The 27,949-nt window shown below is 41.2% G+C and overlaps 3 protein-coding genes across 3 annotated transcripts; all 3 read left to right on the top strand.

The window, feature by feature from the left end:
- Positions 1–95: 95 nt before the first annotated feature.
- LOC108887367 (zinc finger protein 638) lies at positions 96–25,408 on the top strand. The gene is made up of 18 exons (XM_018682760.2): positions 96–2,502; positions 15,085–16,831; positions 18,639–18,700; positions 19,068–19,097; positions 19,332–19,522; positions 19,759–19,842; positions 20,482–20,684; positions 21,198–21,413; positions 21,913–22,011; positions 22,120–22,157; positions 22,265–22,311; positions 22,575–22,606; positions 22,933–23,052; positions 23,804–23,935; positions 24,045–24,086; positions 24,492–24,629; positions 24,785–24,949; positions 25,106–25,408. The coding sequence occupies exons 1-18, from the start codon at positions 2,435–2,437 to the stop codon at positions 25,400–25,402; spliced, it is 3,711 nt and encodes a 1,236-aa protein (XP_018538276.1). The 5' UTR covers positions 96–2,434; the 3' UTR covers positions 25,403–25,408.
- On the top strand, positions 25,408–27,005 carry LOC127142463 (uncharacterized). The gene is made up of 4 exons (XM_051070561.1): positions 25,408–25,547; positions 25,661–26,167; positions 26,280–26,444; positions 26,568–27,005. The coding sequence occupies exons 1-4, from the start codon at positions 25,410–25,412 to the stop codon at positions 26,868–26,870; spliced, it is 1,113 nt and encodes a 370-aa protein (XP_050926518.1). The 5' UTR covers positions 25,408–25,409; the 3' UTR covers positions 26,871–27,005.
- On the top strand, positions 26,910–27,949 carry LOC127142464 (RNA-binding protein 20-like). The gene is made up of 4 exons (XM_051070562.1): positions 26,910–27,004; positions 27,157–27,282; positions 27,397–27,518; positions 27,659–27,949. The coding sequence occupies exons 1-4, from the start codon at positions 26,926–26,928 to the stop codon at positions 27,713–27,715; spliced, it is 384 nt and encodes a 127-aa protein (XP_050926519.1). The 5' UTR covers positions 26,910–26,925; the 3' UTR covers positions 27,716–27,949.

The following is a 27,949-nucleotide window of genomic DNA, read 5'->3' as shown; positions in this document are numbered from 1 at the left end:
GATTCATTTGTCTCATTTTCATGTATTCTTAGTTTCATAGTGTGGAGGTGATAAAATGTGATGAGTACAGGAGAGCCAACAAGTTAATAGTAGGGTGAATAGATAGATGAGTAGAAAAACCAAGCCCGGGCACACATTCATTTCACACACACATGCACACACACACTGACACGCACACATGGACACAGATGGAATTTCATGCTGCTCAGGGTTTTGAATTTTTTTCCTGTGCAGTAATGGAAGCACCATCAATCATATCAATCAACACCAGTCACTCTGTGGTTTGCTCAGAGCACACACACACAGGCCAGACACAGCTAAACCACTCACTTACATACCTGAAAAGAATTATAGCAATCTTTATTCATATAACTCGAATCATACAGCACATCTGAACCACTGACCTGTGGCTGCACTCTGCTTTTAAAAAGTCAGGCAGCAACAAATCCAGAGGACAATTTTCTCAGTGAGGATCAGTAAAGTGCAGTTTAACAGAACATAACAACAGGTGCTTTTGAAACTCGTCTGTTTTATCATCACATGAACAGAAACGTTCAAATGCTAAGTTAGGATCATAGGGTGAGTTATGTGCTACACCAGCCGGGCTCAGAGACTGCCCTGTCTTGTCAGCACTTGGCTGCACAGAAGTGCTGAGTAGACAGGCGATCTGTTGTTCAGTCACAATATAGTTACACTATCTAACTCCCCCTAAAACAAATACGTGATACAACAACACAAGAGTGAAATTTTTATCCATGCTAGAAGTATGGCTCTAGAGTGGGCACAGAGTCTGATTATCCCCAGGCTTTTCCACCATAGGAATGATTTACTATGAAATTTGATATTCACAGTTGTTAACAGATAAATTCTAATACTTGGTGCCTCAAAGCTTCCATGTATTCAGTGAAATATCTCAACATCTACAAATTGTCAAAACATTGTTTAATGACTTTGGTGATCCCCTAACATGTCCTCTTGCACCACTGTCAGGTTGAGAGTTGTGGGTTTTATTGAACAATCTTGACTAATGAATTATAATAACTTTGGACCTGACCACCACCATCGGGTCAAACTGTCAATGTGAATGATCCACATTACTTGGGAAACTGGCTGGAGCTAATCCCAGCTGACACTGGGCAACAGTTTAGACAATTTAGAGTCACCAGTTAACCTAAATATCTTTGGACTGTGGGCCTGGAACCCAGAACCTTTTTGCTGTGAGGCAACAGTGCTAACCATCGCACCACTGTGATAAAATATGTTTTTGAAATTCTATTTATTCATCATGGGGTGTACTTTACAAATCTCAAAACTACACCAAACTATACAAAACTATGTAGTTGTAAATGAAAGAGACCATTGAGTATAATGTGCGAAATGTGGGATTCAGCATTTTTTGAGTTGGACTCATACAAGGAAATCCAAATTCAGGATATTTTGACCTGTGCTACTTTGATTTTTGCTCTTTTACACAAAAATGAGCGTTTCTGACTGATGTACAAACAATATAACTGGGAAAAAATGGCGGACCACACTGTGCCAGACCTTTTCCGCTCCAAAAAGAAAGCAGTTGATTATATTATATTGTCACTATCCCTCATTCTCTTCATCCTGGGGTGTTCCCTGCTTCCCTTCTCACTCCCCAAAGACACACGTTACTCCTCTTTCCTCTTACATGTCGCTCTATCTTCTCACATCATTCAAACCTTTCCTCTCACTGACCCTCCTACACCAGCTCACCATTCCACCTCTGAATCAGCAGTCTGGTGTAATTGGAGACACTGAAGCCATGACTTGTGACCCAGTAATTCCTACCATCTTGTAGAAGAGGGCTATCCCTGGATGTTCCCCCCAATTCACGGACTGAAATGAAATATTACAATTAGCTAAATATAGTTTTAACCATATAGGAATTCAAAAGGAGTATGCCCAGTGTGTTATACATGTTATTAACCTGTTTGTTCTATATACTGCGACAAGATCTGTTGTTTATGTTGATGCTTTTCATTTGGGCGTGAACTATTTCTTTAGGCATGCATTTCTGACAGATTGGGTGGGGGGGTAATAGAGATTCCTCACACTGGTTCGGTGTGTCTGTGTGACACAAGGAGAGGGGGTAATGTTGTATGTGTGTGTATGCGAAATGCCAGAGAGGGAGGAGGGAAAAAGAGAGGGAGCAAGGTCAGAACACTTCGAAGTGCGCTGGCTGCACACGGCGCGGCTTTCAGCGCACAAAAATTCACAGTTCAGCTCCCTCGTTGCAACTTTGTAGAGGGTGGAGGCAGTTTGTTTTGAAGGTGTCACATTTTGGGCGATACAGCTCTTTTTCATTCTTCGAGCTTTTATCTTTCCATTCCTTGTTTCATCCCTCATTTGAGTCTGTAATCACTGGATCGTCAAGGGTGATGATCCAGGTTTCAAGAGCAGTCCAGAGATGCTGAAGACAAACAAAAAGAGGCGAGCTCAGAGGACCAGCACTAACCTCACAAAAGCAGCTCTTAGGTGAGTTGGGGAGTAAAATAAAAGGGTAAAGTCAAGGACAGAATATCCTGTTCATTTTAGGAAAATATAGCCAGTAAAACAGAATAATCTCTTGTAAGTTTGAGAAGATTATTCCGCACATCCTTTTGTGTCTGTTTCTTGTTATGTGTCTTATTATGTGTTGAAGTAGAAAGCCATTCAGCAAATAATTTATTCTTGATAAAGAAAATGTGTTTAACACTTTACACAAAAAAATCAGGAGAATTGGGAATAAAACATCTGCCATGAGAGAGAATGAGAAGGATATTGTTCGAATAGCTGTGACCGGTATATTTGTTGTTACACTTCTCAATTTGTGGGCAGTTTGGTGTTAATAGGTGTGTAAACAGTGACTCCAGTTGTGAAACAAAGTATGTGATATTGATAGGTATTCTACTTTTCTAATTTTAATTATTTTTTAATTTTAGTGTTCTGTGTTTTCAACTGTATCATTTCTGTGTTTTTTCAGAGAGGAATCGTTTTTAATTCAGTGTAGACAGCTGTAATCTCTCTAGCTTTTCCCATGAGCCTCTGCTTGTCAGCATGCTTAAACTTTTTCTGTCTAACACACACGCACACACACACACACCACACACACAGTTTTGTCTCCATGCCTTCAGGGGGATATTACATAGACTTTCATTCATTTCCTGGGGGGACTTACCCTGGCCTTAAAACACCTTGCATTTTTTATGATTCACATTATGGTGACTTGCTGTTTGTCCCCAGATCAGGGAGCTGTGGTCCTGCTCAGTACTGGGGCAGACCAAGGCCAACCTGCAATAGTGTCCCCCATTAGCTGTGTCTTCAGCATCCTAAGTCATGTGTCTGAGCTGGAGTCTTTTTGAAAGATCTGTCTGTGTTTAGCTCTCAGTGTTTTTGTAGCATCTACCTGAAACACTGGCCCAGTTTACACTTTGCATTAACATGTGTACAGATACAGATATCTTTATACTTTATCTGGATAATGATATCCAATCCACAGGTCTTTGCATCTTCACCTGGTATTAAAATGCATTCTCGATTGGATCTCAATATTCTCAATTTCGTTGGGCATGGCTGGCAACAGATATGGCACGTCCCTGTTAAGGGAAGCAATGCCATGAGTGGACGCCATTCATTCCTAAATCCCTTTTTGAGAGGGAACACTTGTTGGTCATGTTGCTACTTGTAGCTTTTGCTGAGCTTGTTTAAAGGGAATACATGTCAGAATTAGCCAGCTGTGGACTGTAAAAAAGTTTTTACTGGCCTGTCTGTCTTTACCGGCCCTCTCTGTGTGCCTGTCATTTGGGGTGCGCAAAATATTTACATATAGCACCTTTAAGCTAGTTGGAGGAGGTGGAGTTCGGTGACCTTTTCATTCACTGGGCGGATTTTTTTCATCAGAATGTGGTCATGCTGCATGGCTAGTTTTAACACCTGGCTGAGATCCGATCACAACACGACCCACGCCACCACCACATGTGGTCTTGCTGATCCAATTGCATAGCAATCCCACTGCAATTTAAATGGCAAGAGTAAATGGGATATCTGTGGTTTGGAGGGTAGCTTCACTGCTGTGTTCCTGTCTGTGCTCACCTTTGTTTTACTGTATACAGATCACTTTCAGCTGTATTGAAGTTAAGTGGGTGATAGTACAACAGCCACAGTTAGCTGAAAAGGGCTGCAGGTGACAGACACACCTCCAACATGTCTTTAAGGTTAACAACTTTACTTTGTTGAGCAGTGAAAAACCCCTCACATGCTAATGCAGCTTGACTGTTTGCAGCCTCTGCAGGTGGCATGGCTTGGCGCACCTAACTCTTCTGTTTATTTTGTAAAGGCACATGTGTTTGTGTTATAGACTAAGTTTTGGCAATAACCCCCTAACCTCACCAAAAATATTAATGGTTTCCAAGTGTATTTCCATTTTATTAATCATCTCTTTTGTATCATTCTGAGAAAACAATATCATTATTATCTAATGGATATCATCCATTAGATACATCTCTTGTTCCCTCTGCTGCCCAACCCCCACCCTACTCCAATCTGCTCAAGTGTATTTCAGACATGTGGGAAGCACTATGTGTGCTCTAACACCCCGCTCTGGCTCCCTGTCATGGCACTGTCTAGACTTTCATACTTCCTACTTCACCACTGCTATCACTTCTATTCTTAGAGATGGCGTGTGTGTTTGTGTATGTCATCTTTTCTCTATGTCTGTTACTGGAATGATCAATACAGACCTTTAAAAAAAACCTTTCAGACACGCATCTCTACAAAAATGTGATGGCTTGTCAGTTTCATGTCTGTAACACTTTAAAGTCACAATGAAAACCCTACTTTACACTTGTTTTTGTTTTTTATGGATTAAACAAACAAGATATCCATCCATCCATTAGCTATACTGCTTACCCTTTTTTGGGGCTGGAGCCAGTCCAAACTGACATTGGGCAAGAGGTGGGGTACACCCTGGACAGATCGCCATTCCATCACAGGACTGACATTTAGAGGCAAACAAGCATTCACACTCACATTCAACTGGCACCTAACAGTCTTTGGACTGTGGGAGGAAGCCAGAGTACCAGAGGAACCATGCAGGCACAGTGAGAGCATATGAGTGTAATGCAAGGTGTTATATGGATTTTAATTGTATTTTTGACTATTTATTCCTCAAAAAATGTGAAATAGACACAAATTGGCTGCTCTGCTAGCATCACTCACAACTTCTAGCTGTCATATAATTGACAGAAAATATTTTTAGAGATTTTGTCACTCAGCAGGTCACTCACTCACTATGTGGTGTTACAAACAAAGCACAGTGGGGTGTTTTTTCAGCCAGCTGTCACTCCATAAGCAAACATCTGGATTTACAGCCAATAACTGTCTGGAAGTACTGGTCCTCAACCCTACTGATCAACTTCAGGCTTTCCTGTTATATTAGTGTCTCCACCATGTTGTTTGCATTGAACATGAGTAACCTGACTAATCATTCAAACGATTTTCACACAGCCAGTGTGAGCAAGAGAATCACGCGGGTCACAAAATAAGCATCCAGTAGGTTAATAATATGACAGCGAGCATCAGCCCCCAATAGAGTGTCCCTTGTAGAGTCTGAGTGCGCATTGTTTTTTAACGCTGCACCAGATGACAGGGGTGAACTTTTGAAAGTAGATCAGGCATGTTGAATTAATTGCAAAAGATTTCTTCCAGGCGCCCCTCTAGCCCGTGGTGCTCTCGGCTGCCTAGCTTACCTATGCCTAAAAATGGCCCTGTGACTATGACAGATGCTATACTGTCAACACGGCCTCATGAGTTGGCATGTGTGTGAGAGTCACGTGTCAGTTAGGTCAGGGACATACCTGTAGTACTTTTATATCGGCTGAACACCATAAAGTTTACTAACACGGCTTTTTACCATTCCCGGGCGATCTGACATGGTTAAACCCTGCAACTGGTTTTTGTCTCAAGAAGAAATATTCATAGATTGCAGAAGTGTGGTATTTCTAGTCGAGACGAGAGAGGAGAGAGGTCCCCATGATCCTTCTGCTACAAATCATTGACAGCTTTACGACGAACGGCCACTCAGGCTGTCCTGGCTCAGACGTTCTTGGATGTCGGTCATGAGACAGAATATAGCAGGCGTCTCTCGTGACACAGGGAGGGAGGGATTAGATACAGAGATTACTTCAGGGTGTCCCAGCATACAGTGACAGGCCAAGAAATACCTGATACATGTGATGTACACACAGGGAGACAAATCACCTCCAAGGGACCAGTTACAGTCTGAATTTCATGTACTCCGCATGATAACCTTCTTTGGACAAGCACAGACAAATACAAACACACACTTTTTCCACTTATATCAACCACACTGATCACCTAACCTCTACTTAAATCTAATTCTGAAGATAACCATAAGACTAAAACCAACTTTCAAGTCTAAAAATTAACCATCATTTAGCCTTAACCCAAGTTACTCATAACCTCTCGAAGGGCTGAGGACTGACAAAAACAAAACAAGCCTTTAAACAAGGCCTTTAAAACCTGAACTGGCTGTCACTGTGATGACAAATGAGAACACAAACATACACCAACTTCCCAACTCCTCTCTCTAAATAGCTATTTAGATGACCCCATGGCCTCAGCCCTTCAGAGGAGAGCCAGCAGTAAAATGGTCTATAAATCTTGAAGACATCATAGACGACATCTGTAGAGTCTTTGACACATTTTGACCTTTGGAAATTCAATAATTTAATAATCTCTTTTATTCTCATGTATGTTGGTGAGTGTGTACAGATATATCTAGCTGCATAAAGAGAGAGCAAAGAGGAAAAAAGGAAAAATTCACAAAGGCAAGTGTAGCATGTGAAATAAAAAAATAAAACTCCAATAGAAAACAAGAAAAAAGAGACAAGAAAAATGGAGAGAAGAATAAATTAAAAAGGAAATAAATACATGTGTAAAGTCTGGATATGTCAGTGTTGTGTGTTGGCATGTCTATGAGGAGAAGAGGACAAAATTAATACATCTTAATAGAATAATAAAAAAAAATAGCATAAAATATGACCAGTTGATAACAAAAGTAACAATCATAATAATAACAATTAACTATATACACACCACAAATGTCAAAAATAAATATGTATACAAATGGGTAAGCGAGGTGAAGGGGGTCAGGTTTAGTGGAGATAACTCTAACAGTCTGGGGAAGACACAAAAACCAAGGCATCTTTCCCTCAGGTACCTGTTAAGATCACAGCCTGAGCTGTGCTGGGCTGTGCATCCCCCAATGCATGACTGGCTCTAGTTGGGAAGGTGCGGCCGCCCCCTTCGCCATCCCTCTTCCATTCCTTGTGTTTCCTGATTGGTGGATTACGGTCCAGCTCCACCAATGCCTGTGAAGCAGCTGGGGACTGAAATTTGTTTAAGCTCTGACAGCTTGTTGTCATGGCGGTTGTAGTAAGCTCACTATAGTCGCTCTTTGTGTTCAAAATTTTTATATCATACAGAAACTTTGTTAGCTACGGTACACGTAGTGTGTACGGTAAGCTAGGTTTTGTAACACACCTTAGAACAGTGCAGCAGAACTCAGCACTGACAGTCTGACCTTAAGACTACAGGTTCATGTACTGTGCATGCTGCTGATTGGTCTCTGTGTTAAAGCCTCAGACCCAACTCTCATCACCAGTGATGATCCTGGACATGAAGGTCAGGTTATACCTGTTGATAGAAATCCTTGCAGACGTCAACACGATGCTGCTTGGTGAAATCACAAATGCACACCCACAAGTAAAACTCATGACCATGCTGTACGCCGTTAGTTCACAATACGAACAGTCTAGGAACTTTTTGATCGCACCTTGTAACATTCCTAGTGTTGGAGGTGATTAATGAGGGGACCCAGCTTCTAGGCCTCTAGATCAGCTGGATCAAGACCAAAGGACAGTGATTAGTCACTGCCTCCCCACGTCGTCACTGCTCTCTATTGCTTATCCAGAGGTAAAATCCATTAGTGAGTGAATACATGAGTGAGTGTAAGCTACAGGTTAGTTTTCCTATTCTGGGAAAAAGTTTAATTTTTCACTTATAGGCATGTATGCTATAACTTGATGTTCCAAAATGGTATCAATGAAGTTATGGCGTAAGCCACTTAATCATTTTATTGGGCTTGCCGTCAGAAGGATACCTGTGTGGTATAATAGTAGGTCTTTCCTAGCTGTATGTTCATCCACTATTCAGGCCAACATTTGATCTAGATGATCTAATTAAGTCATTCATGTGACTCAACACAGGAATTTTGTCTGGGTGCAGAAGCGAGTATCAAGTTGAGTGGGAACATGAGGGCTAATCCACAGCATGTGGTCCATCCTGAACATTATTAGATACGGTATGTCCAAGTATTCCCAACAATGTCAATGGTTTGAGACTCTAAAGAAAACCCTGGAGTCACTCCTGATAATGAAACTGTAAATTGTTCTAAAGTACAAAAGGCTTATTCACTTTACTAGATTTGATTCAGAAAGAAATGAAGTCAAATACATAAATTGCATGTGTCAGCACTATATATAGTTCAGATTTGTAATGATCAAGCTTGTGTGTGTGTGTGTGTGTGTGTGTAACCATAATATATCAGCACATTAATAAAAGCTCCCAGTTTATCTCTCTATCTCTAACCACAACCATCACTTGCCTAAACCTAACCTAATCTAAACCCACCACTACCCTAACCTTGACTCAAAAAGGGAGTCAAGTCCCCACAATTTGACCGTGTAAACAGATTTATGTCCCACACACACATACACACACACACACACACACACACACTGCAGTGGCTACTTGCCAATAAAGTTCAACCCCTGACATTCAGGTTAAGAGGGGCCAGCAGTCAGCAGCCTCATTGCAGAAACAGATGACCACATTACAGCCCTCATTACATTCTGTTCTTTCCATCTCCTCTTTCTTTCTTATATAACATGCACATTAAATAATCACACTTAAGTTGATTGGTGTATTTTGCTTTTGAGTAATTGTCAGCATAATTTCTCATTTGTTACAGTCAGTTTAGTAACTAGCATTTGCTAGACATTTGCACCATAGGTCTCACCCTGCTTCTTTTTGTGGAAATACTCTGTGTGGTGGCAGCTAGGTGGTGCAAGACACTACTAGAATATTTGAGAAGTTACTTTAACTCCACCTGGTCACCGAGGGTACACACACCTCATGCTGACGATGCCTTCGATCACGTCAGATGAGCATGTGATGCAGCCTTTTTAAGAGAAGTTGTGGCAACAAGATTCTGAATGTGTGCTGTGCATTGATAGTGTGGGGGCCAAAACAAGTTGAGCTTTTCCTGCTCATGTTCCTCATCAGGAACTGGAATAATGTCAGCAAACTGCATGTCGTCTGTGCTATCCACGTCGTCTGCTAAATCTAAACCAAATTGTTTCCATTGTCAGTTGTCAGATGTGAATTCAGCATGAATCTGACTTATTTTTGCAGCAGTGACATCACATGTTTGGCGTCCTCGAATTCTCTAATGGCCATGGTTTGCATATCCAAGTTTTTTTATTATCCTGTTTTGTAGTGTGGGTCCTGCATGCAGACATGGTGTTGTTGTAAGGGTCTTTGGGAAATGCATTCAAACATTACTACGTAATCTAATTTTTGAGTGAATAAACATGAATTTTAAAAAAGCAATCACTTCCAGTAATATATTAATTAAGAAAATTAAACTGTATTCTGATTACCACCGTACCATTTAAATTGTAATTCCATCTGAGTATAGTTTATATTTTGTATTCAAAATATGTTATTCCGTTTTTATTTACTGTTGACAGACTTCAGCATATTCATCTTATTCAAAGACATTAAAAAACAAAATATATTGCCTGCTTACTGGAAATGAGTGGAAAGTTCTCTATTAACTTTAATTTCAGACATAAAATGAATGTTCCATCTTTCAGTGATCTTATTTCTCAGTCTACATTTCAGTTTGCCTCAGTCACCCTTTTCCTGTTCTCTCCTGTGTGCTTCTTTCAGTATACCTCCCCTGGCCCTGATATAAACAGCCACAAAAACACATCTGCACCTCTCCGCCTCATTTTGTCACCTTGTTTTCTCTTCAGCCTCACTGCCAGTTAATCAGTCTCCCCTTGCTGGATTATCATAGTAATGACAGGCATCTTGCATCCACACAGGCTGTGTGTAAGTGTACGTGTGTGTGTGTTTGTGTCTGTGCACGCACAAGTGCAGACCAAAGAAAAATGGTAAGAATGTTTTCTGGGCCATGACACTGTTGACATACTGTACTGTGTTATAATCACTGGGATTTGCTTTCAGCAGCTAATGTTTTCATTGGTCTATAAGGTGTGTTATTTATCCTCGAACAAGCTCTTTGCTGTCAACAGTTCTCATTCAAATATTCTAAATCAAGTCAGTGTTGATTTAATCTCTCCAACAGTTTGCCCATTTATTCTTCTGTTGGTGTGGTGCCCAGTTCAACAAGTTCTGACAAACAAGTCTCCTCCCCTTTGAAAAACATATGGAAAAGAAATTAACAGTCTTTCTCCAGAAATTAGTCTGCCTGTGAGAGGTGTGAAGTAATTTCTAAATCTTGTCCAGGCATGAAACCTCCCATTCCTTGATTGGATATTGCTTTAAATGTGGATGGTGAATGCATTATAATACCATTATTTTGAAATTGGTCTATAGTATTCATAACCCTGGGACTGAGCAATAACTTTGAATCCTTGATGTCAACTGGTTCTCACTGTCTTATATTAAATTAAAGGAAAGGTCATCACACCAAGAATTGTGAGCATGTTGATGTGGTTACGAAGAAGAGCTGAGGGAGTTCAATTTATGCCTGACAAATGTATCTCTCACCTCCTCCATCACACTAGTTGAAAGAGGAGTCGAATACTGTTGGCAACAGAGTGCTTTAACAGCTGTGTGTGTGTGTGTGTGTGTGTGTGTGCGTGTGTGTGTGTGTGTGTGTGTGTGTGTGTGTGTGATTTTGTTTTACTACCTTTGTGGGGCCTAAAAACTAGGAGCTCACTATACTATACAGCTTTGTGAGGGACAAAACACGGGACACCACAAGTTTAAATGGCTGTTTAGAATTAAAGTAAGTAAGGTTTTTTATTTCTATTAACATATCCTCTTAAAGGACCAAGCCAACAGATGAATGTATCCTCCTAGGAAGTATATCCACAGCCACTCAGTAGTTAAACTTATGTGATATACACTGTTAAAAACACAAAAGACCATCAACTCGTGAGAAACACAAACAAAGGATAAAAGGCCCGTAACCTTGCTTTTTCATATTAATTTAATACAATGAAGCGGAGTATTTTGAATTAGAATTCGTGCTGTTTATGTTGTTTGTCAGAAATGTGGAGATGACAGTTTTATTCTGAAAAACTAGAAGCGGAAGTGTGTCTTATTTTGGCTGATGGCGGAACACAGGTTTATCTTGACACAACTGACAACGGGCTGAAAAGGAATCAAGATTTTCCGGTAACAACGAAGATCCCCGTCGTGTCATTGCGAAAGGTATTTACAGAATGTGTTAGACTTGGAAATGATACGCGTATGCATTACATGTAACGGAACTACTGATATGCTCTCCTATTGGTAGCTAGCATTAGCTAGCCAGGTAGTGAAAACACCCAAAATGGCTGGTATCTGTGGGTCCGTATCCGTGGGTGGCCCCGTATTTCACGGTTTACATTATGATTTGTCTGAACAAATACAGCATTTATTCTAATGCAACAGTATCATTCCGCGTGTGGTTTGTGGTGTTGTAGCTAGGATTCGGCCTGGTTCAGAGACACTGGGGTCTCAGCTGTGCAGGCCTGAGTGCACTCTGCGCCTCGTGCAGCCATAAAAACTCTAACGGTTATTTCGTGGAGCTGTATCCGAATATTAGTGTGGTCGTATAACTAACTTAGTTGTACCAGAATGCGTCCAGAAGCACGAGCAACACGACAGCGGAGGAGATATACAGAATGAAATAGGTTGCATTGGGCTGGGGTTTCCTTTAAATGAAACATTAGCCTTCAAGCCTCAATTCCTTTAATGTTGTGTTTGTTAAGCAGTGCTGACAGCTTCTCCACAGACACTGATATGTTGATTAGATTATTGTATGCATGTGCATTTGTAAATATTCAAAAATGAGTCACCCCTTGTTCTATATGTTTACTGTGGTCCCTAAGGACAAAGTGCAGAGGAGGGTTAAAGCACAAACATTCAGCTCTAAATGCATAAATGGAACAAGTACCATAATATATAAGAATGACAGCACAAGCATTAAAGTGAACATGCCTCAAAACCAGAAATTATAAATACCATAATGCATATAGGAAAAGACATGCAGCAAGAATTGCTTCATAGGGAATATTCTGGCTCTTGTCTGTATGTTTTTCGGTCACTGTTGTGCTGAAAGGTGAACATCACCCCAGTCTCAGGTTGTGTGTACTCTTGAGCAGGTTTTCATCCCTCCCTCAATTCTACCTGTCCCTGCTGCCAAGAAGCCCCCTCCATAGCATGATGCGGTCACCACCATGCTTCACCGTAGGGATGATCTTAGCCAAGTGATGAGCAGCACTTGTAATCAGTTTTTGTCTCATCAGACCAGAGAACCTTTTCCCCCACATGACAAGGTTATCCTTCCTTCAGGTTCTCCCGTCTCTACAGGACTTCTGAAGCTCTGTTAGAGTAACCACTCTGTCACACTGGGAACACTCAAAGCTTTACAAATTCTTGTATACTCTTTCCATGATCTATACCTCACCACAAACTTATCATGTACAGTACTGTGCAAACATTTTAGGCATTTTAGATGTTATTAGTCTTATCCCTGCTTATCTGTGCATTGTGTCATCTTTTATGTTTTCTTGTAGATTATTGAATGAAGCTAAATGGGCAAAAGTTGGAATTTTATCCATTTTAATTAAAACATACAACACAGTAAAATGTGCAAAAAGTGGTCTGGGGTCTGAATACTTTCTGAAGTAACTAAAATGATTCGGAACTAAAATGATTAAGGTAGTGTCCATACATTGTATGATAAGTCGATCATATAATTATTGTGTGATGCCTATATTTGAGATCTGAATGGTATGTCTCTCGCCTGCAATAATATCAAAACTTAATAAAGGGTTAGTGTGTTTTTGCTTTTACCCTAGTATGTGTGCTTGTATTTTTAGCATTTCTCTCTTGTATGTGCTTTGTCCTTAGGGCCCACTATATAGCTGTATGTTGCATCATAAATAACATTTTTTAAACTATAAACCCTCTATGCCAGACCTCAGTTGTTAAGTCAGTGACACAAAGTTTACATGAAACGCTCCTGATCTACCTGTCTGCTGATACAGACTTTTAATGCTGCATGTTGAGAAAGTGCATAGATGCTAGAGTTGTATTTATTCAACCAATTAAAAGGCACTGTAAGAAGTCAGCACTGTTATAACAACAAAACGTGCTGAGGCTTGGAGGTTCATATTCTCTGTTGGAATATATTTTTATGTGGGACCTTTCTATTGAGATAATTTTCCAGGCTGCTGATGTTACTCTAAATTAGTGAAATCTTTGTGAAGTGGGTTTGAAAAACTGTTATGACTCTTTGGAGGTCTGGTCATTGTCAGACATTCTAATATGTCAGACATATGTTTTTATTTGGCAAGTAGCTTTACTTGCTTAACACAGTAACTGTTCTTGCAACTTGTTTTGAACTTTTTTTTTACTTTTGCCCTCTGTTTCTGTTTATTTGAACTGGAAATGTTATGTTATATATAAATTATACGTTCTGCTGTTAAATGTTGCATTGCCTAACATTGATTTTAAGCATTTAACCTTCTTCACCAGTATCTGTTGGATTAATTATCAACAATATCATCTCTCTGTGTTTTGTATAGTTTTGCCCACCATGCAAGTTCACCTTTTCTCTAACAGTATTTGGTCAAAGGTTGCTTAGCTTGGTGTGTTTAAAGATAATATGCCCCCGAAGACTGGTGAACTTCACCTAATTCAGTTGTTTTTATAGCTGTATATGTTTTGGTGTCTTTATGACATGCTGCACACATTTATAACTGGATTTCATGCCAGATACTCTATGACATAGAACAAGATGGCAGTGTAGACTAAGATCCTGTCACTTTTTGACATGACACGCTGACACTAATGCTAAAATAAAATTATTTTAAAGGCAGTTTTGTATATATTTTGTTGAAGGAAAAACAACCCTGCATTCAGCCCATGTTGGGTTAATGTACAGGGTATCGAAAATAAGAGAAGGTGTACGTCATGTCTGATGATAGTCTCTAATCACAGCTTTGCGCAAATACATACGGTGTAAGCCTTCAGTGGACTTACTCCAGCAGGTCTATGTGTTGTTTAGCATGTTGAGTAATGTCCACGATTTGCATGTTACTGGCTTTAGACAGAGAAAAGTATTCAGTAGTTTACTATCTGTGTGTTTATGTTGAATCTGTTCTAAGACTTGTGTTTTAATATTTGTAGACACTGTAGTAATCTAATGTTACATCCAGAAATTATGCAGGGGAAAACTGCAGTATGTGTTTGCAGAACTGTTTTGTTCTGTTGTGAACATTTTGGTCAAGAGGCTGATGCCATTTTTGGACAAAGTCCACTGTGCTGCACTGTTTCTTTGGTAGCATATCTATATTATTATTTATCATTTATTATTATCTAACATATTATTTTTCTATTAGGTCCAGTGGTTCAGGGTTCCGTATTGTGTCCTCGTAGGTTAAATCCTTATTTGCTGTTTGGCTTTTTCAAGCTTTTCGTAGACTCTGTGTTGTTGCATAATGCTGCTTTGCTCTCCCACCCTGAAAGTAAAGCACAGTGGGCGCACTGCATCACGGGAAAGGGATCTCAAAGCTGACTACATCTCTATATGTTTTGACACATTTTAAGGGAAGAAACCACAATCAAAATGAGGGATGCGTCAACTTTTTTAATTGCGTGGGAAAAGGACTTCATCTGAAAGCTACTTTTGAAATGAAAAATTAAAGCATGTTCATCTGTAATAGTATATTTCTGCTTTCCACCTCACAGCCTCGCTGTGCACACAGACAGTAATTCGCACCTTGCTCCTACTCTTCATTTGGAACCCAGTGCAACATTATCCGTTGCCAACAGCACCAGAGGGACCCATTTCATATTTGGACCTGTGGCTGGTGCTGCTGCAGTGACAGCTCTCCATTTGGCTCAGATTGAGACTCAGGCCCAGATTGCCCTCCAGCAGCTTGCCACTCTAGCGACCATAACTGTTGGCAACCAGGGTCACAACAACAACGGGTTTGCAGTGGCATTACCTCCTCACTTGGCCCTCCTGCGTCTTCTCAGTAGACAAGAGGTGTCAGCTGTTGGGTTTAACGTGGACACAAACAGCAAAAGCTACAGAACCACACAACTGTGTCTTCCTGCTGCCATGTACCACCACCACTCCCAGCAACAGGGGCCACAGCCCTTTTCAAATGGGTCCAGACCTCATCAGCCACATCCAAATCAACATCAGAATCGTACTTCCTCTGATATGCTGTCACAGGTGATGGGTTTCCAGTTTCCTCGTCCCACCCAGCTCCCTGATGAGCTAGAATCTGCCCTGGCTATACGGGGTGCCAGGGACATGGACCACCGCCTCATTGACCACATGAACCCACCGAACCAACATCAGAACCAAGGTTCAGGTTCTGGGATTAGTCAACATGGAACCTACGGCTCTAACCCAATAGCTCTCACCTCTGATAATCAGCCAGCCCACCAGCAAGGAGTAGACTGGTCAAGCTACCAAATTCCAACTAAACTGTTTGCCAGTCCTCCACCTAGTTCCAGCCGCCAATCACAACAACAGCAGGCGCCTCAACAGCAGCCGGAAAGCAACCACGCTGGAACAAGCGTCCCAACCTGGACTGCCCCCGTAAGTGACTCACAGGGGCCCCAAGCCCGGCACCAGCATGATGGTGGAAGTAGTGGCAGTGGGGATGGTCAGGGTTTGTACACACCAGAGAGTGCAGGAAGTATCCTGGCTAGTTTTGGACTTTCAAATGAGGACTTGGAAGTGCTGAGTCACTATCCTGATGATCAGCTAACCCCAGATACTTTACCATTCATACTACGTGACATCCAAATCAACAAGTCAGGCAACCAGAAATCTGTGGCTTCTGCTTCCTCATCCTCATTCTCGCGCAACATACATGATATGTCACTGCCGCCTCCCCGCTCTTCGCCATTGGCACGTTCACGCTCCCCTGAAGTGCCTAGCCTTCTTACTGTTACACAGACAGCAGGTAAAGTCATTGACTATGGTCACGCCAGCCGGGTAAAGGACGAGAGTAGTACCAGAGAAACTTTCAAAAGAGAGCCACTCTCCAATGAAAGGACAGTTAAAATGTACCCATCCTCGTCGTCATCCTCGTCAGCCCCAAAAGTGGATAAAGCTGAAAGGCAGCAGGTTCATTTGGAACACACTGAACCGAGCAAGCATGGAGACCGGGACTATCGTAGGACAAGTAGCGACCATCGCAAGAGCAATCGGTCACCTGGGAGAGAATTACCACCATCATCCAAATCACGTAATCTAGACCAAGACTACAGGCACGACAGACCCAAACCAAGGCCCTCATCTGAAACCAGGAATGAGGATTCCTTGAGACGGTCTCTCTCCTCTTCGTCTGGCTCAAAACCACGCAGCAGCAAGAAGTTACCTACCCCCACCATGATAAGTGATTTCTCAGCTGTGTCTCCAAAGGTGTATCCCCATACCTGCTCCCTGTGCCACATACAGTGTGATCAGGAAAAGGTGAGTGTCAACATGCCCTCTTACCCAATGTCCAACAGTCTCGTGAGAGAAATCCCTTCACATGTTGAAGTTTAGTCTTAAATCTTTCTTCACCAGGCAATTGTCAAGATGAGTGATTCTGATGATACAATTACTTGTTTGCATGGTTCGTAATTCCCATTGAAATAGTTAGTACAGTTGCTCCATGTGATCTAGCTTCAGTTGTATGAAAGTTCGGCCACCCCTGTTTTTTTTTTGTTGATTTTTGAAGAAGACAACAGCAGCTGTGCAGCAATCAATCTTTAAACACATTTGCATTTGCCACTATATACATACATACATATACATATATATATATATATATATGAAATGTACAATGGCTTAATTTGATAATTTTTATATCTGGAAAAAACACAGTGTTTAAGGAATTCATGCAATACCATTGGGTATAAGGTTAAAAATTAAATCCTCAACACAATTTTTTAAAGACCTTGGTCCTCCAGTCATTCCATCAAATAAAACATCTGTTTTCTTACCAACGGATACTGTATTTTCCTGGGTAATAACCAGTACCAGTATATAATTTGATAATGAGAAACATCAAATAGCTAGTGAGACTGTGTTCTATGTGTCATTTGAAGGGTGTAACATGGATAAGGATGATGTCTACAAGATCCCATAATCAGTAGTGAGTGCTTTTGTTTATCTGGTAAAAACTGACCAGAGGAATTGTTAGGTAATAATAGAAATATTTTCTTAGTTCAGCAGTGATTACTGTTGAATAAAGTCCTTTGTTCTCTGAGAAAATCTAGTGAGTTCCTTGTGTTCTCAAATGGTGTTGTGACTGACTATACAAATGACTAAGTTTTAAAATGGTTTGTACTCTGCTTCAGTGTCATAACAGTAATTACTCATAGTCGAGTGTGACTGTCCGTATTTTTCAAGTATGACAAGCGTGGAATTTTTTGAAGAAGCAATTTCATCTTACATTTTTTCATTTAAAGATTAATGTTTGTCAATATAAAGGTTACAAAGATGTAGTCAGGAAATCAGCATTGTAGCCTAATAAATAAATAGTCAATAATCATTCATCAGTTACATGTCATGATCTGGCAAATGAGAAGTGGTCTTTGTTAAAATGACTGTGTAAAGTTCTATAAGGTTTTTAAGTATCTAACTCTAAGCCTCTTGGTTGAATTATTTTAGACTTTATTAAAGTTGTTTACCTTAGGAATTTACTTTCTTTACTTTTGGAGTAAATTTTCACACATCAGAGGCTGTGATAAGCATAATAATATGGGCAACAGATTGGTTAATGGTGCACTACATGATATATCCTCTCCAGGCCTCAAAACATAACTTAAGACAGTATTTGCAACAAGAAGATTAAAAACAATTTGTCTTTTTATTTGTTTGTTTGTTTGTTTCTGCAATGTTCAGTGTATTAATGGTACTGAAGATAGTGGAAAGTAGAATGGATACAGAGCATGTCTACCAAGGACACAAATGATCTGATTTTCTAGAACTAGACTAAGCATTGCTTTGTGTTTCTACTAATGGCTGTGACATGACCTTGAACACGAGGGTGGGATCAAAGAACTGTGTTTCAACTTTCAGTTCAGGGTTTTCACACCATCTTAAAAATGACACCAGGAAACTAAGATCCTCTTGAGTCTTTCACTGTAAATAAATGAATTATCTGATTGCTTAGATTTTACTCATTTTGTATATCCTCATACAGTGCGAAATATCAGTCATGCTTTGCTGAGCATTGTCTCTGTTTATGTCTGATTGACGTCACCCTCTCCTGTTTGTCGTTTTTCTTCAGGACTGGGTTGACCATATTAACACTGTCAACCACACTGCTACCTGCAGAGACCTGCGCAACAAGTGAGAACATTTTTAATGTACTACTGAAGCCTTGCATCCACAGTATATCTTCACTATTTTGTCAATGAAACAGATACAGAGATGCTTTTGACAGTTGCCTGTTTGGGTTTTTTGTTGGGGCATTGATGTGAGTGGTGACAGTAAAATATACAATTGATGGGCAAACTGTAGAAAAAGGATGAATGTAGACAGAGCTGCAGAGAAAAGAGTTAATTCTAAGTGACTATGTCACACAGGATATCATGTTCATATTTTTTTAAAGGTGTAGCTTTGTTTGCTGCTGTATTTTGTAATTCTTTCTGAAAGCAAGTTGAAGAGTGAGGTTATGATTGATGATATGCTAATGCATGTTTGTGTATTTCTGAAGGTACCCTGACTGGAAACCAGATCTACCAAGGTCAGTTGGATTCATGTTTTTCTGTTTCCAATAATCTGATTTTAGCTGTGACCATCAGCCAGTGGGATTCACTCCTCTGAGTTTGCTGGTCCCAAACATTTTGAATAAGACAGCACAAATAGAAAAATAAAACACCAATCCATGCAAATGTAGGCCTTTAAGCTACCACTTGTCACGTCTTTCCTCTGTAATTTCACCTGTTATGTCTGTCAATGAATGTTGTCTTTTATGCAGTCGGAGCGGACGATATGGCAGCCGGGCTCTGTGGGATCCCAAGGATCACTCTCCATCCCATTCCGTGTCTCGATCCCTCTCTGGTTCTCCTACCCCAAGTCCTCCTCACAACAGAAACAGGGTTGGCCCCCATCCCCACAAGCCACATGGGAAACTTTACCCTCCTCAACCTCACTATGACCACTACACAGGTAGACTACATGCTAGAGAACAAGCACAAGCACAGCGGGTACAAAGAGGGGAAATACAGAACTTTTATTCAGCACTGCAGAAAAATAAGATTTGGTGCATGCCATAGGTTCTTACTACTGAATTATCTAGGTGTTGGTATTAGCAGATGCTCACCAATAAATAACTTCAATAAGGGAAAATATCTCTAGTATAGTATACTCACTTCTAAACTCACCCATCCTCATTTGCTGTCCAGAACATGGCCATCGGTTGGAGCACCGTCACGCTGGCTCATCCTCCAGAGAGCATCGGCCTGAGAGGAGGGACAGGGAATCATCAGGTGAGTCAGAGTGTGTGTTCTTTTATTTAAAGTCTCTCCCCACTCAGTCATGTGTCTTTGGTCATTGTTACATCTCTTGCAGAATGATATATGTTCAGAGTCTGGGACCAGATGGCTGTTTTTAAGTCTTTTTTTTCTGTAGTTTATCTGTGCTCACGTACATTAGGAATGATCTTATGATGAATGTTAAACATATTTGCATTTTTCAATGACAGGACTCACAGATGTCACTTTAAGAATGTATGACCAACAAAATGAACTTTTTTTAATGGAAAAAACATTTCATGCCAAATTATTATTTAAAGCTAAGTATTTTTTTGTCTGGAGGGCATATTTAAAGAATGTTTTTGGCACTTTTGTATTTATATTATTCTATTTGAGAGCCAACAGTGTAGACAGATAGAGGGGCATGACATGCAACAAAGGTCCCCTGCCAGAATCTAATCAAACTAATTGCAGCCCCATAATCCAGAATCCCATTAATGGGTTTCCACATAGAAACTACATCACCTGGTTTCACAAATCTGTATGAGACCGTATCAGTAGGATCAATCAGAAATGTTCATCTCAACTAAATTGAATTTACTATTTTTGCTTTCCTGTACTCCTCCCTTCTGATTCATGGTGTGGTGTCTACAGGGGGTTCCTCTCACAGTGGTGTGAAGCGCCCACACGATGGTTCAGCCAAGTTCTCTGCTGACACAAGCCGACATCCATTCTACTCTAAGGCGGGTCAAAACTCCAAACATGGACTATCACAGTCCAACACCAAAACTTTCAAGAGTGGGACAAAGACTGGAACTAGGATGACTAAGATGACAAGTGCCAAGGCTGCTAACACAGTGGGTGTTTTTCACTTTAGTTGTGTAAAGCTTAACACAGAGGATGGCTGTGTTGAAGCAATCTCAGCCAGAATGAAGGATAGATCATACTAATGTTTTTGGCCCTTGAAAATTCAGAATCTTTTCTTTTGTCCTGACAAAACCAGCTGAATGTTTAAAATGATATCAGCTTTCTCACCATTTTAGGTGTTACCGATGTAGCCTCACATTTTTGTTATTTTAGTCAGAGAAGCGTACGGATGGTTTTGGCTAATTTCAGGCACAGTGATAGAAAAAAATAATTAAAATGAATTCTAGTTTATTTGACAAGTTGATGTTGAATTATTTCAATTTTATCAAGCAAGTAGGATTTTTCTTTCAGTAACTTTTCACAAGCCCCATCACATTTTCATTGTGTCGAAAAATCTGCAGTTGATTATTTGTCCAAAGTAGTAAAATCTTGCACTGGTTTGTCTCTGGTTGATTGAAACTGGTTTTCTCCTAAAACTAATTATAAATGTCGTTGGTTTCTAGTCTGTCAAGCCTCCGCCAGCCAAGAGAAAGAAGAAAACAGCGACTCCAGCCTCTCAGGACTCGTCTATTGCAGATCGTCTGGTTTATCTGACAGGCATTCCAAATGATGCCTCAGAGCAAGAAGTTACCGACTTGGTCAGGTCCTTTGGCAAGATCAACAATGTGATCCTTATGCCATGCTCCGAGGAAGAGAGCGAGAAGGGCGAGGGACAAAAGGTGCTGTCCTTGGTGCATTTTGCAAAAAATTTGAGTTGTGTGTTTGTTTGTTTTTTTTTTTGCTGGTTTGAGTCTTGTCAGGCATAGGCATGAAGACTGAAGCCAGTTCAGAAGGTGCTTTGTTCATTCATTCATTACTTAAAGCTGTTAATGTGACGTTATTTAGCTGTAGTACAAATTACACTAATAGTTGATGTTCAGTCACAATCTGTTTTTGTATGTCACTGTTTATTTGCTCATGTAGTGAATATTCCTGGCAAAAAGAAACAGCATGTTGTGATAATATTCAATCTGGCCATGTCCTTTAAAAAGATGCTTACTTTTTGTTTTGTTGTATTAAAATTTGCCAAATTTACATTTTCAGTATAATGTGACTTACATAAAAACAGTATCTGTGGATATGTTGGACTATGAAGGTTTCCTGGTTCTATGTTGCACAAAGTCATCATGGTTTCTCTCCGTCTCACGTCATCGCTTTGTCACCCTTCCCCTTTTGCAGGCTTCTGTATGCATGGTGAAGGCTGAAGATGCGCAGGCACTGGCTAAGTCCACAAATCTCTCCATCAGGGACCAGCAGATCACTGCTTCAACAGCCAAGGTACTGTGAACTGTGAAATGCAAAATGTGTTTCAGTTCCTTTTTTTATTTTTACACCACATGTATGTGGTCTCATTTACTCTCTGAGTAAACATTTTATTTATTCCAGAAACCTGAAAGAGGGCAGTCTTCTGATGCTAACAGCAGGTTTGTCCGTTATCACCATTTTCCTTTTAAACCCCCATACATTGCACACTCACCCTACCAACTTTGAAGCTGGTCTGGCTGCACACTTAATATTTCTTCCTTCACAGCAAACCTGCTTCAGGACAGGAGAAAAGTGCTGCTGGGGAAGACTCAGGTAGGATAACAAAAACACCTTTAGAATTAGTCTGCAATTAGTCAGTCATTCAGTGGTAGCATATCCAAATCTATCATTGTCAGGAAATGGTCAGTATATCTTGACTATAGTTGACCAGTCAAATTAAAAGCTACCACTTGTGTAGATTAGGTACATGTAGATGTTGTGCTTTTCCTGGGTTGTGGTTGTGGTGTTTATGAAAACATACTGATTGTAGCACTATTTGTATCCCTTCCATCTTTCCCTCCTACTCCCTGCTGCAGGAGGTGACACTGACCAGAGGACTTCTGATGAGGTACATGATCCAAGCACATACCTTAATAACACCCATAACATATGAATAAAAACAATGTGAAAAGGCTTGTTCAACCAGATCCTCTGGCTCAGGTGTGATTAAATGGACATACAGTTGTATGCAAAAGTTTGGATATACATTCAAAAATGTATTTGGGAGTATATGTTTTGATATGAATATAAGGTAACAGTGTATTAACATTTAGGTTCTCTTAATTCTTTCACTTAAATAAACTTCAATAAAATATGTAATTTGTCCAAACTTGTTCATACAACAATATCAGTATTCAGCCATTTTCCTCACATCCAATACAATGTCTCCTGCAGAAAGGCATGGTGTTGATCACAGGACTTCCTGAAAGCAGCTGGTCGGAGAGTGACATCATCAAGCTGATCCAGCCCTTTGGAACTCCCCTTGACATTATCTCAGCTACACAAATTGGAAAGGTTGGTATATACACTGTTTCCCAGTCATACTGACAATGAAAAATGTCCTGGAGCTATTTGTCAGGACAGCTAATGTCTGAGGACAACCATTGCCAGTGAGAGGATTTACAAGGTGCGATCAGAAAGGTCAGGGACTGTGCCTATAACAAGCCTGGATGTCCTCCACTAAGTCAAAGCAACCGTTCGGCTTGAGTTTCATTTTGGGAAAGGGGAACAGTTAGAAGGGCCCCAAATCCAGTGAGTGAGGTGGTAGGGAGATGCCTCAGAAACGGTGGCGTAGAACTTGCCGTTGACAGTCTGACCTTGTGGAGACGAATTCACAGTGCACAGCCACACGTGTTGAAGAAAAAGATGAGCATGATGCGCCCCGTTGGTTCTCCCCCACTGCAAAGACTGCTGTTTGGTCTCCAGGTCAAAGCCGTAGACCCACCTATCATCACAGGTGATAATCCTGGACATAAAGCTTGAGTTTTTCCAGGCCTCACAGACTTCCACCACAGTGCTTCTGCTCCATGTTGAAATCGCAAATGTGCAGCTGCAAGAGGTCACAAAAATGCATGTAACACAGGTCCAGGTGCTGATTGTGTAATTTAATGTGGAATAATCATGCAAGTTATTTCTTGCACCTGCTGCATGCACGTTACCATGCCACGCTCCGCCCGTTTGCCACAGGAAAAGTCTCCACCTCCTATTTGTTAATTGAAATGATTATAAAAGCTGATATTAAAAAGCATCTTTTTTTCTATGTTAGGTACTTGTGTCAGTGCCAGACATGGAGATCGCTCAAGAGATAGTGAAAGTCCACACCTTCATCCCTGCAAAGATTAAAGACTCTGAGCTGAAGATTACCCATGTCAAACGGCATATTGGCCTCAGCACACCGGTAGGGCTCTCATCATTAACCCAAATCCTTCACAGTGTAGTTTTCATCTGTTCTCCTCTGTTGCTCTTTAATGTTCTTAATTAATGAATTCTGAAAACTCTTTACACAGGTGGCTCTCTACAATCTACTGATGGGATCAGTTGACCCATTAGTGAGTATTTATTTATTTTATTAATTGGTTTATTTAACAGCAACATTGCATGTTAATGCGATGACCGAAAGGCAAAACGTTTTTCATCAGTATTCAATGATCAAGTAATTGATGGTTAAATATTGCGTGTGTTTGGTGATCCAAATGTAGATTTATACTAAAAACTGCAGCAGCAAGTTTACAGCTAAATCAGAGTAACATTTTTCGAAAGCCTTCACTTGCTGCTCTGCACTCACCTCCTCTGACAGCTGCTTACTGCTATAATGAAAAAACTTTTATTCTATTTACCTCTTGGTTTAAGAAGCTGGAAAGAACCTTTGAGTACTCTTTAAATTTAAGTAAGCAAGGACAGTCAGTAATTATTCACTGGCTTACAAGTGATGAATGTTCTTTTGTATTCTCCAGGAGAGTTCTGTTCCTGTAGGCTGGAGCAGCCTCTTGGTGATCAGAAATGTTCCCAACACGCTGTCTGGCTCCTCTGAGGTCCAGAAACTGGTGCGGCGCTTTGGTACCGTCATCAAGACCCTAGTACTCAAGAATACGGTGAGAGCTGTTTGTCTGTGCAGCCACAAATGTGCAAATCCATTATATCCTGAGACACCCTTGTCCTGAATACATCTGTCATGTCTCACTCTTAATTTGTAAGGCAAAGAAATCTCACATGCTGTTGACACAATGTTATGCCTCTCTATGCTCAGGTCATTTGCGAGATGGCAACTGCAGCCATGGCCTTGTCTGTTTACAAACGCTTCCAGATGTTTCCGTGCATCATCCAGAACAACCCGCTGTTCTTCTCCCGCAAGCCTGACCCCAAGGTCAGCACCCAGACAAAAGTCATCACTGCATACCTTGATTCATCTGAGGTCAGTAGCTTTGACAATAAATTGGCAATGGTTGTACATTATCCATTTAGACACATTTGCTGGCAAATGCTGCTGGCAAAATGTCCTGCAGCTTCAACACCTGACTGCATGTGTTTAACATGGCACTGATCAAAACTTCCTTGTGTCTGGTCGTAGGATACACCTGCAAATGGTAAGCGCAGCCAAACGGAAGCAGCTGCAGATAAAGAGGAGACGGCACACAAAGAGAAGTCAGAATCTCCTTTGGAGGGAATGGAAAAAGATTCTGTTGGGACAGATGAGAGGATGGAGAGCACAGAGAAGATGGTTGATGAAGACGACGCTTCAGGAGAAAACAGGAGCGAAGACGAGATCAAAAAACTTCCAGGTGGTGTTTCGGACTCTTCAGGCTGTGGCGGATGCGAAACCAGAAGCAGTGTTGGACGCAGACATCAGGGAAACATCAGCTGTTAAAACTGTCATGGAGACAGCAGAAGAGAATAATGGAGTCACTGCATCTGAAGCAGAAAAGAAGACTCAAGCAGGTGAAGGAACAAAACTGTCTAGCTCTGATGGCAAAGCAGTTTCCGGGGAGATGGTCATGCCAGAGCTTCCCAAGGTAAAATACTTCAAAATGTTAGCTGTTGTCAGCTTGTCGTTGGAACTAGATTGTTCTACTCTGTAGCTAAGCCTGTGAGTTTTGACATCTCCATTTGATTCCTGTTACACCAGGTTACTCAAGAAATGGTTAATGCATTGCTTGTGGAGTGCCGAACACGAACAGCCAGCCATTCCAACAACATAGCAGCTTCCACCCATGGAGTGAAGGAGGAAACACAAATGGAAACAGAGCAGGTTGAAAATGCAGCACAGGAGACAAAAGAGCCGGCCAAGAACCACACAGAGGAGGAGATAAAGAAGCAGGAGAAGGAGAGGAAAGAGAGGGAAGCGAGGAAGGAGAAGGATGCGAGGGAAAGAGAGAGGAGGGAGAGGAGGACCTGGGAGAAGGAGGAGAGGTCTAAGAGGGAGAGGGAGTGGGATGTAAGAGCCAGGAGAGAGAGGGAAAAGAGGGAGGAGGAGAGAAGGGAGTGGGAGAGGAAGGAAAGAGAGAGGAGGGAGAGAAAGAGAGCGTACGGTGAGGGCTTGTCAGGATGGAGGTCATCTTGCAGGTCAGCGGGATTCAAGCCGAGTTCCTGGAGGGATGCACAGGATAACAACTCAGAGGCTGAGACCAAAATGGTGAGAGAATGTGCTGCTTGGTCAAAAAGTGTAAAAGCTGGGGATGAAGTCTCTCTCTCTTCTCCTCTTCATTCTTAACCTCAAATCTGTTGTTGTTCTGTCGTGCACTCAGGTGGAGGAGGAGGACGAGGAGTTCCCATTCAACCTGAGTGACTTTGTGACAGTAGATGAAGTAGGAGATACCGACCTTCCTCGTTCTCCTTCTCCTGTCGTTCCCATGGAAACCACAGAAGGAAGGGAGGATACTCCCACATCTGTCCAACAGGACACTCCAGCGGTACAATTTAGCTTTTATATGTTCCATAAAATTACTCTCTCTAGATGTTTATCAGGGTGTCTGACACTTCCCAGTTTCCCCCAGTGTAAAGACGTCAGTCATTGTCTTTTGTCGTGTCTCTAGGACACACCCATTCAGGTCGCCACAGAAACAAGAAGCCTAGATGCCATAGTGATCCCGGTGAAGTCTGATGAGCAAGTATCAGAGTCCAAACCTGGGAGTGTGCCAACAGCTGAGTCTTCAGACAGTTTGGCGTTGTCGGCTTTAACACCAAGTCTGGTCCTCACCGCCGCAGCATCGCCCTTGCCACCTTCACAAGCTGACTCAGCACTTCAGCACCTTTCCTCACCCACCCCTCCAGGTTCGGGTAACCCAGCGGACTCCTCCTCAAACAGTCCAGCAATAGGGCCAGCGACTGCGGAGTGAGGAAGATAAGAAGGAGGACAATGCTCTCAATCACATTCAGGCTAAGGAGCAGGAGATGGTGTTGGACAAAACAGAAGAACAGAAAATTCATGATCAGGAGGACAAAGGAAAAGGAGCTCCCGCTGCAGAGACAGGTGCAGTTTTTTTGATTTTGTTTGTATTAGAACCATAAGTGGTAGCAGCACCTTACTGGGTAGAGGATCAGGCTTTTGACCAGATTATCTCCAGTAGAATCCTTGAATCTGTGGATGTTCCAGACTTTTTAACAGGTCCCTGTCTCTTCCAGGAAAGCAAGAGAGGTCTGAAGACCAAACAAGCATGGAAGAGGAGAGTGTGAAGAAGAAATTACAGATAAAAACTCCCACGAGCACAGACCACTCCCTCCCTCCTTTTGACCCCAGCAACCCAGTTGGTATGACACTATTTGTCCACCATGTCTGCCGTTGTTACTCGTATGTTTACACTGTGATAGCGATGATGGGCTGATAGAGTTCGCTTTCATATCTGTGTGGATGTGTGTCCTCAGGTATGGAGTTTTTAGTCCCAAAGACGGGTTTCTTCTGTAAGGTGTGTAATCGATTCTTCAGCGGAGCCAAAGAAGCAGAGATCAACCACTGTAAAACCATCAAACACTACGAGAACCTACAGGTAAGCAACACAGTTACTGTATACATAGTGTAGGGCACTCCACATTTTTTTAATCTCAGTGGTTTTTGACAGTTACTGTAATACAGGTAAGAATATATAAATATAGATATACTCAAGTTTCCTCTTTTTGTCTTTTCTAGAAATACTTGCAGAGTAAGAAGACAGTGACTGTAACTGCCAAATCTGACTCCAGCTGAATGTGGCTGTGAAACTGAATTTTGCCATTCCCCTCCTTTTGTATTGTCTCTTCATTTCTCACTAAAGGTTCAGATTTTCATGTTGTTGTAGATTAGTCATATGTCCTGTTACCATTTAAATATACAGTATTGATTTTTCTTGTACAGTTAAGAGAAAGTACAGAGTGGAATTGTATAATGAAAGATGGCCGCCAGTCAATAAAATGTCTTTACTAAATTGTCCATCATCACTCA

The sequence above is a fragment of the Lates calcarifer genome, linkage group LG5, assembly GCF_001640805.2.
Source record: "Lates calcarifer isolate ASB-BC8 linkage group LG5, TLL_Latcal_v3, whole genome shotgun sequence".
In the NCBI taxonomy this organism is placed as follows: Eukaryota; Metazoa; Chordata; class Actinopteri; family Centropomidae; genus Lates; species Lates calcarifer.
Note: the sequence above shows the minus strand (reverse complement) of the source record. Positions and strands in the feature narration are given on the sequence as shown.